The sequence below is a fragment of the Budorcas taxicolor genome, chromosome 5 (genome assembly GCF_023091745.1).
Source record: "Budorcas taxicolor isolate Tak-1 chromosome 5, Takin1.1, whole genome shotgun sequence".
NCBI lineage: Eukaryota > Metazoa > Chordata > Mammalia > Artiodactyla > Bovidae > Budorcas > Budorcas taxicolor.
This window is the reverse complement of record NC_068914.1, coordinates 137,565,885-137,578,321: the sequence shown is the minus strand read 5'-3', so window position 1 is coordinate 137,578,321 and position 12,437 is coordinate 137,565,885. Positions and strand designations below refer to the sequence as shown.

Sequence of the window (12,437 nt, the reverse complement as noted above, 5' to 3'; positions counted from 1 at the left end):
TTGCAACAGCAGTATTCTCAGTGTACCACAGATTCTAATCATACTGTAAATAAAGCTGAGCTTTATATGCACCGATTGGAATTTTGAAATTGCCTGGTAATTTGTGAAGTTCATGACCAAAGAGAATTTCTTCTACTTAGGTTTCCTAAAGGTCTAAAGACCCTACATAGATGTGTACTTATACCATCCCCGGGTGGCAGATAGCTTGAAATCTCTAAAAGTTTAAGCATGGAAGCAGCCTAGGTGTCCATCGACAGATGGATAGATCAAGAAAAAGTAGCTGTACATACATGCAATGGAATACTATTCAGCCATAAGAAGGAATGAATTTGATTCAGTGCTAGTGAAGTGGATGACTCTAGAGCCTGTTATATACAGAGTGAAGTAAGAAAAACATCGTATATTAATGCATATATATGGAATCTAGAAAAATGGTACTGATGAACCTATTTGCAGGGCAAGAATAGAGACCAGACAGAACAAATTTGCGGACGCTACAGGGGAAGGAGAGGGTGGGATGAACTGACCGAGTAGTGTGGAAACGTATATTACCATATGTAAAGTAGATAGCTAGCAGGAAGTTACTGTATAGTTCAGGGAGCTCAGCTCTCATGTCCGTGCTCTGATGACCTAGAGGGGTGGAATGGGAAGGTGGGAGGGAGGGGATATATGTATACTTGTGACTGACTAATGTTGTATGGCAGAAACCAACACAACATTGTAAAGCCAATATCCTCCAGTTAAAAGTTTTAAGTTGAATTTCGAGCCCCGGAACTCTGTCATACCGTAGCTTATACTTATCTAATTACAGTGTTCATGTTGGTCAGATCTCTGGTTGATTGTATTGTATTAACTGCCAAGTTCTTAGGTTATTAGATTCTGATCATCCAGTTGAGTCATTTTAGGTTTTGGCTTTTGCCAGATTAGTAGAGTTGATCATTAGCTACTTTTGTTTTAACAACAGAGGATATGTTTTTAGGGACTTGACTAGTTTAGCTCTGAGAGGTAACCTTGTTTTTCTTGGTGGCCTTGCACATGCTAAGTATACAAACCACTTGACAAGCTGTAGGAACAGCCAGTGTTTGGTATCCTTTGTGTCTTAATTTTCTACTGCTGCTGTAACAAACATCACAGGTTTTTGGCTTGAATCAACACAAACTCACCTGACAGTTGAGGCTGTCAGAAGGTTGAAATCAGTCTCACTGAGCTGGTGTTGGCAGGTGTTGGCAGAACTGCATTCCTTCTGGTAGAAGAGAATCTTTGCTTGCTTTTTCCAGCTTCCAGAGGCCCCCGGCATTGCTTGGTTCATGGTCCCTTCCTCCATTGTCAAAGCCAACAATGCAGCATCTTCAAATCTGCGTCTCCTGCAACCCTCTTTCATGTCAAAGACATTGGTGATTACATTGGGCTCATGTCAGTTCAAGATTCTTAATCCCGGCTGCAAAGTCCCTTTTGGCATGTAAGAAACATCAGAAAGTTCCAGAGGTTAGGATATGGACATCTTTAGTGGGCCATTACTCTGCTTACTGCACCAAATAGAAGCCTGTAGTAGAATTTATTTTAGCAAAAAGTTCAAGTTTGCATATTAAAATTGTATCTGTCAAAGCCTCCAGTGTCCTGTGTGTTTCTAACTCAGTGGTTACTTTCTGTTTTGATCTTAATGAGAGCTTTGCTGCTGCTGTTTAGTCGCTATGCTCCTATTTAGTCATGTCAGACTCTTTGTTGACCCCATGGGCTGTAGCCTTCCAGGCTCCTCTGTCCATGGAATTTCCCAGGCAAGAATACTGGAATGGGTTGCCACTTCCTTCTCCAGGGGATTTTTCTGACTCAGGGATTGAACCCGCATCTCCTGCATTGGCAGGCAGATTCTTTACCACTGAGCCACCTGGGAAGCCCCCATAACTAAACCTTTAGCAACATTCAGTTGTCTTACTTCCTTGTTTTTGAAGGTTTTTTTTTTAGGATTTTGTGAAACTTCTATCACACTTCTGATTTTCCTTACATCTTTTTGACTGCTTCTATATCTGCCAGCTCCTCCTTTTATGCTTAACCTCAGGTCTGGTCTGTACTTTCTAGCTCTGGTCTCTGAAGAGAAGATGTAGGATTCAGTATCTTCCGAAATCTTTCAAATTCCTAAATCCCGCCGGTGGTCTAGAGTGCCAGAATTTAATATCACAGTTGCTGCTCCATCATAACCATTAGTAAGCATCTCAGGTTTACCTGTGGAAAACAAATCTTAATTTCTCAACCAAACCTATTTCCCCTCAACTTGTTACCCATTCCACTCATGGGCACTGCCTAATACTTCTTCAAGCTGAAAGACATAAAGTCCTTGAGTCTGTTAGTCCTTATAAGTCCTGTGGACTCTTCTGAGTCTGTACTTGGCCTCATCTCCACCGCTACCACCCTAGGCCAGGCTATTCCATGTGGACTGTTCTAGCGCCTAACTGTTCCCGCCCCCCCCCCTTTTTTTTTTAAACTGTTCCTCTTTTATCCCTACTCCCTCACCTCGCCCTCATCCTATCCGTCCTCTACACAGGAAAGCTAATTACTTGAGGATTTGAAGAGGCTGAGTGACTGTCTTGTTTAAATCCATAGTATCTTCCTATTATACCATATTTTTACTATTTTCTGACTGCTCCCATCTGTGATTTCACTTTTTCCCTTGCTTGTACTTGCTTTAGCCATAGTGGCTTCATTTCTCAACACCCCCCCTCCTTTTTTTTTTAAGATTTTTGTTTTTGATGTTGGATCATTTTTAAAGTCTTTATCAGATATGTTACAATATTGCTTCTGCTTTATGTTTTGATTTTTTGACCACAAGGCATGTGGAAGCTTAGCTCCCCAATCACGAATTAGACCTGCACCCCCTGCAGGTGGAATATTAACTACTGGACCACCAGGAAAGTTCCTCACAAGGCCTTTGACTTGGCTTGCTTGCTATTTCTGCTACTCGGGCCACTCATTTTAATATTTGCATGGCTGGCCCTTTCTTTTGATTCAGGTGTCAAGTCCTCATCACTTGCGATTTTGTCCTACTTAATCTTCCTGCTATCTGAAATACGCTTGTCTATTTTTTTGTCTTCACCAATACTGCTTTGCTTAGAAAGGTGGCTGGTATATTGGAAGTGCTCTCATAGAAGTCAAAATAAGTCCCTAAACAAGCATCAAATCACACCAAGGCAGGGAGATGATTTTTCACCTGTCCTCCACAGAGCAGATCTTTCTATCCACCGAAAGTCGGATATGGCAGACACCTACCCAAAGCACATGCTTCTCCAGTGAATTCACGTATAGCTTCAGCTGACCTGAGATTCAATCACCTACAAGGATTTCAGCTTGTGTGATAAGAGTCTCTCCATCTCCACTCTGATTCCCATTCCATTCTTCCTCTGCAGCTTCCTCTCCACATCCTAATCTCATTATAGCTCAAATCCTGCCTAATTTTTAATAATTTACCCTATGCATCATTGCTTCTCAGTTTTAGTGTCATTTAGAGGTTTTTTCCTAAGAAACCAGGACTGAGTACAGTCAATTCTCAAGAATATTTCATGGCAGTCAATAAAGTTAAACATTCTTCTTCTTTTTTTTTTTTTTTCCTGCCACACAGTATGTGTTATCTTAGTTCTCTGACCAGGGCGGGAACCTGAGCCCGTTGCACTGGAAACTCGGAGTCTTACCCACTGGATTGCCAGGGTAGTCCCAACACATTCATTTTAATGGCTATGAAATAATTTACAGATTACACTTTTTAATAGTTCAAATTCAGTGGAATTATTAACTTAGCTGCCTATTCCTCTTTGAGACCAAGGTGGAGACAAATGGATGTAACTTTTCAGGACAGAGCAACAATAAAATGGGGAATTGAAAATGCAGAACAAGGGAAAATACTTCTTTAGTAGGAACCTTATGTTCTACACCTGAATATTTTCAGACAGTGGTTCTGTTGGATTACCGTATGTTACTGCACCCTAGGGGGGATTCCTGAAGGAAAAGAATTACTGGAAAACAAACATTCTCAGATAGGCCTAGCTTTGCTGAGCTATAAGAATGCACATTGCCAGTGTGACATAGTATCACCTAGACAAGTGTGAGTTTAAAATCAGTAGAGTTCCTGAAGAAACAAATGAGACATCTTACAAATTTACTTGAGTAAACAAGGCCAAAGTATGCATCTAAATGATAGCTAATGGACAGTAACAGTACTTTATAGGCTGCACCACTTCATGTAATTAATGAGAGAATGGAACTTGGTCAAGTGGAAAATAACTGGTTTAAGTTTACAGATGTGTGTGGAAATAGTATTTATTAAGTGTCTTATGTTAGGTTTTCCGCTTAGTTTTAAAATGTTACTGTTTAATTTCTCCAATAAACCCATGAGATAGGTAATATCTCCAATATGCATATGGGAAACTTCATTTCAGAGGTTAAATGACTTGTCTAATGAGTTTGGCTTCAGAGAAATAGTAGGAACAGTAAGTATGTGTCTGTGAGTTATACTGCCTGGGTTTGAATCATCTTCTAGCACTTATAGACTAATCTCTTTGAGCCTCAGTTTCTTTATCTATAAAAGGAGATGACAGTTTTCACACATAGATTTGCCTAGCGGGGGGAAGAGATCAAATAATTGATGGAGAGGGCTTAACTCGTAGGAAGCACTTAATATAACCTAGTGGGTACATGCTCAGTTTCTCAGTGGTGTCTGACTCTTTGTGACCCCGTGGACTGTAGCCCTGGACAGGCTACAGAGGACAGGCTCCTCTGTCCATGGGATTTCCCAGCCAAGAATACTGGAGTGAGTTGCCATTTCCTCCTCCAGGGTATTTTCCTGACCCAAGGATCAAACCTATCTCTCCTGCATTGGTAGCAGGATTCTTTACCACTGTGCCACCTGGGAAGCCCCAATATTATATACTTATTCTATCAGTGATCCCTCCCAGCTTTGGGATTTGTTGGAAAAATAGATGAAAAAGATGGGGAGTGGGTGTCAATGACAAGATAACATGGTCTGCTGCTAATTTTGCCAAGTGAGTCTGTTAAAACATCACCTACCACCACTATCATCATGAAAGAAAGGACGTTTTGAAATCCTAGTTGGTAGTGAAGGGCAGAGTCTCAGAATAAAGGGCTGTTCCTTAAATTGAATAAATTTAGCTTCATAAAAAAGACAATATAATCCTTTTTTTATTTTCCCCATGCCATACTGCTTATGGGATCTTAGTTCTCTGACCAAGGATTGAATCTTGGCCCTCAGCAGTGACAGTACGGAGTCCTAACCAGTGGACCACCTGGGAAGTTCTTATTTCACTATGAAGTAGAAATTAGAAGCTCTAGAAGTCGCTCTACAGCTCTGAAAATTTCAATTCTAATATTAATACTCTTTCCCAACCTTCCCTGTTTCTACAGTTTCCCCCATCTGATTTAGAAATACTACTGACAGTCCAGTCTAAGTGAATTTTTACCTAAGGAACGTGTGAATGACTGCTCTAAGAAATCATAGAGACTGCAGTTGAATGTTGGACTTACTGACACAGTGGGCACTCTAAGAAAGTAGCACAAAGAGTAATAAATAATCATTCATCTAACAAATATTCTACTAGGCCTGGGTGTGTGACTAAGCAAACACAACTAGTTCATGCCCTTTGACCTTTAACATTTGGATTACTCCTATCTCCCAGTCAGGTAGGTTCTAAAAGTTCCAAGATAGAACATATTCTTAGAGCTTTAATTTTAATTGAAGGAGTCAGGGGTGGGAGGGTGGGGAGAAAAGTAATTTATCTGACAACTCGAAATTTTTATTAAAAAACATACATGGATTTCCCTGGTGGTCCAATAATTGGAGTTTGCTTACCAATGCAGGGGACATGGGTTTGATTCTTGGTCCCAGAAGACCCCACACACCTCGGGGCAATTAAGCCCATGCACCACATCTACTGAGCCTGTGCTCTAGAGCCCATGCTCTGGAATGAAAGAAGCCACTGCAACTAGAGAGGAGCCCCCACCCACTTGCTGCAATTAGAGAAAGTTTGCACTCAGCAACAGAGACCCGGGGGAGCAAAAAAAAAAAAAAAAAAAAGTCACAAAAAGGAATGGCATGCAAAATTTGCATGGGTAAAAAGAATACAATAAAGACAGTTTCACCCTTGTGAAAGACAATTTGGGCCAGAGCTCCGGATTAGCATGCACGGTTTACTCTGTGCCTCTAGGCTGGTGATTCTTTGCACTTAGCTTGCGTAAACATCATCTGAGGGAATTGTTTTAGAAATACAGATTTCATGGTCCTAGAGATTATGATTCAGTAAGGCTGTGGTGGAGCCTAGAATCTGCTTTAGGAAAAATCTTTTGGGAGAGTCCAGCATAGCAGTGGTGGCCCATGGATCTGAGAGGCCTTACCTTAAGGATGGATACTACATCAGTTTCAGAAGGCAAAAAGGTAGAACTGAAATCCACAGAGTGAAATTTAGCAACATTTCCTCATTAGAAAAAAAAAAAACAACAAAAACCCCTGCACTTCCCTGGTGGCTCAGTGGTAAAGAATCCACCTGCCAACGCAGGAGACATGGGTTCGATCCCTGATCTGGGAAGATCCCACATGCCTCAGAGCAACTAAATGTGAGAGCTGAAACTACTGAGCCCACTTGCTGCAACAGCTCAAGCATGTGCATCCTAGAGCCCGTGCTCCACAAGAGAAGTCACTGCAATGAGAAACCCGAGCACTGCACGCAGAGAGTAGCCCCCACTCTGCAACTAGAGAAAAGCCGTGCAGCAGTGAAAACCCAAAACAGCCAAAAATAAATAAATACAAAATTTTTAAAAACCTCGCTTTTTGCATTGTATCCCCACTGTCTCTGAATGCTGCCAATTTAAGATATAGTCAAACTGTGTAGATTAATTCCAGGTTCAGTTCAGCTCAGTTCAGTTGCTCAGTCGCGTCCGACTCTTTGCAATCCCATGGACTGCAGCACCCTAGGCTTCCCTGCCCGTATTCAACTTATTTAACTTATATGCAGAGTACATCATGCAAAATGCCAGGCTACATGAAGCACAAGCTGGAATCAAGATTCCTGGGAGAAATATCAATAACCTCAGATACCAGATGACACCAACCGTATGGCAGAAAATGAAGAAGAACTAGAGAGCCCCTTGATGAAAGTGACAGAGGAGAGTGAAAAAGTTGGCTTAAAATGCTACATTCAGAAAACTAAGATCATGGCATCCGGTCCCAGCACTTCATGGCAAACAGATGGGGAAACAATGGAAACAGTGACAGACTTTATTTTGGGGGGTTCCAAAATCACTGCAGATGGTGCCTGAAGCCATGAAATTAAAAGACACTTGCTCCCTGAAAGAAAAGCTATGACCAACCTAGACAGCATATTAAAAAGCAGAGACATTACTTCACTGACAATGGTCCATCTAGTCAAAGTTATGGTTTTACCAGTAGTCATGTATGGATGTGAGAGTTGGACTATAAGGAAAGCTGTGTGATGAATAATTGATGCTTTTGAACTGTGGTGTTGGAGAAGACTCTTGAAAGTCCCTTGGACTGCAAGGAGATCCAACCAGTCCATCCTAAAGGAAATCAATCAGTCCTGAATATTCATTGGCAAGACTGATGCTGAAGCTGAAACTCCAGTACTTTGGCCACCTGATGTGAAGAACCGACTCATTTGAAAAGACCCTGGTGGTGGGAAAGATTGAGGGCAGGAGGAGAAGGGGATGACAGAGGATGAGATGGTTGGATGACATCACTGACTCAATGGACATGAGTTTGAGTAAACTCCGGGCGATGATGATGGACAGGGAAGCCTAGCATGCTGCAGTCCATAGGGTCGCAAAGAGTAGGACACAACTGTGCGACTGAACTGAACTGATGATTACAAGTGATCTTGTATTTATCATGGGTCCAGTGGCCTTGGCTGATGTTGGTGTTCTGTAAAACTGTATTATATTCTACTGGGGAGCGCGGTGGTCTAGCTTTGAGTGCTAGGCCAGCTCTGGGCTTTCAGGGTGAAGATAAAAATAGGTAAAATACTCTTACACAGGACTTACCTGGTGGTCTAGTGGTTAAGAATCTGCCTGCCAATGTAAGAGACATGCGTTTGATCCCTGGTCAGGGAAGATCCCATATGCCATGGAGCAGCCAAGCCCATGCACCACAAATACTGAAGGCTGTGTGCTGCAGCTACTGAAGCCCGCGTGCATAATGCCTGTACTCTGCAACAAGAGAAGCCAGTGCAATGAGAAGTGCGCACATCAGAAAGAAGAGTAGCTCCTGCTTGCTACAACTAGAGAAAGTCCATGCACAGCAACGAAGTCCTCAGTTCAGTTCAGTTCAGTTGGTCAGTCATGTCCGACTCTTTGCAACCCCATGAACCACAGCACGCCAGGCCTCCCTGTCCATCGCCAGCTCTTGGAGTTTACTCAAACTCATGTCCATTGAGTCGGCGATGCCATCCAACCATCTCATCCTCTGTTGTCCCCTTCTCCTCCTGCCCTCAATCTTTCCCACCATCAGGGTCTTTTCAAAAGAGTCGGTTCTTCACATCAGGTGGCCAAAGTATTGGAGCTTCAGCTTCAACGTCAGTCCTTCCAATGAACACTCAGAACTGATCTCCCTTAGGATGGACTGGTTGGATCTCCTTGCAGTCCAAGGGATTCTCAAGAGTCTTCTCCAACACCACAGTTCAAAAGCATCAATTCTTCTGCACTCAGCTTCCTTTACAGTCCAACCCTCACATCCATACATGACTACTGGTAAAACCATAACTTTGACTAGATGGACCTTTGCCAGTGAAGTGATGTCTCTGCTTTTTAATATGCTGTCTAGGTTGGTCATAGCTTTTCTTTCAAGGAGCAAGTGTCTTTTAATTTCATGGCTTCAGTCACCATCTGCAGTGATTTTGGAGCCCCCAAAAATAAAGTCTGTCACTGTTTCCCCATTTATTTGCCATGAAATGATGGGACTGGCTGCCACCATCTTAGTTTTCTGAACGTAGCATTTTAAGCCAACTTTTTCACTCTCCTCTTTCACTTTCATCAAGAGGCTCTTTAGTTCTTCTTCACTTTCTGCCATAAGGGTGGTGTCATCTGCATATCTGAGGTTATTGATATTTCTCCCAGAAATCTAGATTCCAGCTTGTGCTTCCTCCAGCCCAGCGTTTCTCATGATGTACTCTGCATATAAGTTAAATAAGCAGGGTGACAATATATAGTTCTACGGCAACCAAAAAATGAAATAAATAGAAAATTTTAAAAATGCTCTTTTATGTCTGCATGGGATGTAGGCACATCGAAAATGTTCAGCAATGGCTTTGGGCTGACAAAGATGAGAGGCAGTTCCATGTAGAGGGAAAAGACTGGAATTACTTTTTCTATGAAGCCTATAGTTACTGTGTGGAGCTGACAATAACATTAACAGTTTCTACTTGTTGAGTCCCTACTATGTGCCATAATGTGTATTGTATTACTGCTTTACACACATACAACTTTGCAAGTTAAATCTGTTTTGATCATCTGTATTTTACAGGAAGTAACATTCTTAGAATCAGCTAGTCATTAGATGGAATTGCTGGTGTATTAAGGAATTGGACCCATTTGAAGTCTGCTCACTTTCCACTGGTCTTGCTGGTTGACTCAGCAAAGAATCTGCCTGCCAATGCAGGCAACGCAAGAGACGTGGGTGGGGAAGATTCCCTGGAAAAGGCAATGGCAACCCACTCCAATATTATTGCCTGGAAAATTCCATGGACAGAGGAGCCTGGCTGGCTACAACACATGAGATCGGAGAGAGTCGGACAGGACGGAGCACACATGCAGTTTCTACTACGCCAGGATCTCTCAGTTCATAACTTTGATGTCTCTATGTACAACAATGGAGACTATAGTACATGCTTGGCGGGATTGTTCTGAGACTCCACTGCTATCATTTCTCTGAAAGTACCTAGACTAGTAACTGGCTCATGGTAAACAAACTGTAACTAAGTTTTCCCTTTTTCATCAGAGTGGAGCTGTCTCTGATGGTGAGTACGGAGCTGATCAATAGTCTGTGCTGAGTTACTCCAGTTAACTTAACCCTCCAGGTCATAAAAAAGTCAGGCTGAAAAAATTCACAGAATCAGAGCTTTAGAGCTCCAAGATGTCGAGGTGCTTTCTTACAGATGAGGAAAACGAAGCTAAAAAAGGCAGTTATGGCCAGCGTCACACTTAACTGCTTTCAGAGCAAAGCTGAGGCCCATTCCTAAGCCCCCTGGTTTTTCAGACCACAGAGCTGCTTCTCTTCAGGAAGCCTAGGTTAGAAGTCACAGGACTTGGGGGACTCTGGCGTGCAGGTTGGTGGCCCTTAAAAAGTTCGGGAACCACGGATGCCCTTTCAGGTGTTTGGCCGCAGAGCTCTGCTAACAGTAACTGGGAAGAGCTTCTCCCTTCTTGTTTTGTAATCCGGGAAAAGTTTCAAAATGCTTTTTGTTCAGTGCAGGCGGTAACTGAAGTATTTGACGACGAGTTCTCGCAGCATGATTTGCGGGAGTTAGTACTGGAGTTTTGCGCCTGGCGGAGAGGACAGAGTGGGGGTAGGCGGTGCGATTTTCTCTTCAGTCAAGGGAGTCACGTTCCAGCCATCCCGGGCTGCTCAGTGGTCCCGCCCCTAGATGGGCGTGGCCTGGCGGAAGAGGGGCGTGGTATGGCGACGCAGGGGAGGGGCGAAGCAGGAGCTGGAGGAAGGAGGAAGGGCAGTACACAGGCGGCCTCCGGGAGCCAGCTGTGCTGCGGCCTCTTCGACATGTCGGCGCACCAGCAGGGCACGGAGCTCGGTAAGGGCCCGCAATCGCTCCCTCTCCTTTCCATTGTTCTCGATCCCTTGCTTCCTCCAGCCTTGCGGCGCTCGGTGCCCTGGCCAGGGATCCCGGAGGCGAGTGCTAGACCGGTCGGGTGGCGCAGGCGCGGGGGCAGCAATCCAGGAGATTGAACCCTTGGGCATGTGGACCCTGCAAGTCTTAACTCACGAGCCTTGTATTTATAAGCGGTGGAAGAAATCGAAAGGGATTCGACTTTGACCTTTCAGCTCATTCGTTCACCTGGTTGCAAAGAACAACAGCAGTAACCAAAAAACCCAAAGACCCGCAAACAAACCAGATGAAAACCTCCGTTCCGTATTAAAATTACTTTGCGCTATTTAATGCTGGCTTTCCATGGGTTATTGTTGGCACAGCTCTATGTCCAGAGTGGTCGTACTGTTGAAAAAGTTGTCAGGTCTCTGGACTATGTGCTGTATGCTAAGTCACTTCAGTCGTGTCCGACTCTGTAACACTACTGAGTGTAGGCTCCTGTGTCCATGGGATTCTCCAGACAAGAGTACTGGAGTGGGTTGCTATTGCCTCCTCCTGGGGATCTTCCCTACCCGGCATCGAACCTGCATCTCATGTTTTCTTGCATTGTGAGGCGGGTTCTTTACCACTAGCGCCACCTGGCACTATATAGTCCGTCCTTGGATTGTATAACTTAATGGAAATTGTATGATTTTATAGGTACAATGATTTATAAAAATGCTTGGATTATTTTGCCATTTATTTCATTTCATTGATATTATCAAATATTTCTGGCAAGAAAACCTAGTTTTGATTTTCCTGAATGTGAAAAATTTGTAATTCAGACATAGCAAAACCATGATGGAGCCAAAGGTTAGGGATCTTAGTTTAAGTATGATCGCTTGCTTATCTGTATTCAGAATCTTCACTTTAGCTGTGTGACTTTGGACAAATAACTTACTCTGCTTAAATTTCTTAATCTGTTAAATGATTATAATAGTAGTACTTGTCTCATAAAGTGGTTTGGGGATTAAATGAGAGGGTGTTAACTGATACATTGTGAGCACCTAGTAAACTATTGTATACCATATACTTACTATTATACACTATTTATGTGGAGAAGGAAATGGTGACCCCCTCCAGTATTCTTGCCTGGAGAATTCCATGGACAGAGGAACCTGGTGGGCTACAGTCCATGGGGTTGCAAAGAGTCGGAAACGACTAAGTGACTAACACACGCACACATACTATTTGTGAGTACCTAGTAAACGAGAAGGCGATGGCACCCCACTCCAGTACTCCTGCCTGGAAAATCCCATGGATGGAGGAGCCTGGTGGGCTGCAGTCCATGGGGTCGCTAAGAGTCGGACACGACTGAGCGACTTCGCTCTCATTTTTCACTTTCATGCATTGGAGAAGGAAATGGCAACCTACTCCAGTGTTCTTGCCTGGAGAATCCCAGGGACGGGGGAGCCTGGTGGGCTGCTGTCTAAGGGGTCGCACAGAGTCGGACACGACTGAAAAGACTTAGCAGCAGCAGTAAACGATTATACACCACATATATAGTAAGTATAAGGTATATAATAGTTTACTAGGTACGCACAAATAGTATATAATAGTACTCACAATATG

General features: G+C 43.2%; 1 protein-coding gene across 2 annotated transcripts in view; it reads left to right on the top strand.

Moving 5' to 3' along the window:
- The first annotated feature begins 10,681 nt into the window (after positions 1–10,681).
- The window catches only part of DERA (deoxyribose-phosphate aldolase), a 119,401-nt gene continuing 117,645 nt past the window's right edge, over positions 10,682–12,437 (top strand). Inside the window, exon 1 of one of the 2 annotated variants that reach the window (XM_052639664.1) lies at positions 10,682–10,811. In XM_052639664.1, coding sequence (XP_052495624.1) covers positions 10,682–10,811 — 130 coding nt within the window. The remainder of the gene's footprint in view (positions 10,812–12,437) is intronic. The other variant, XM_052639665.1, reaches the window with a different exon arrangement.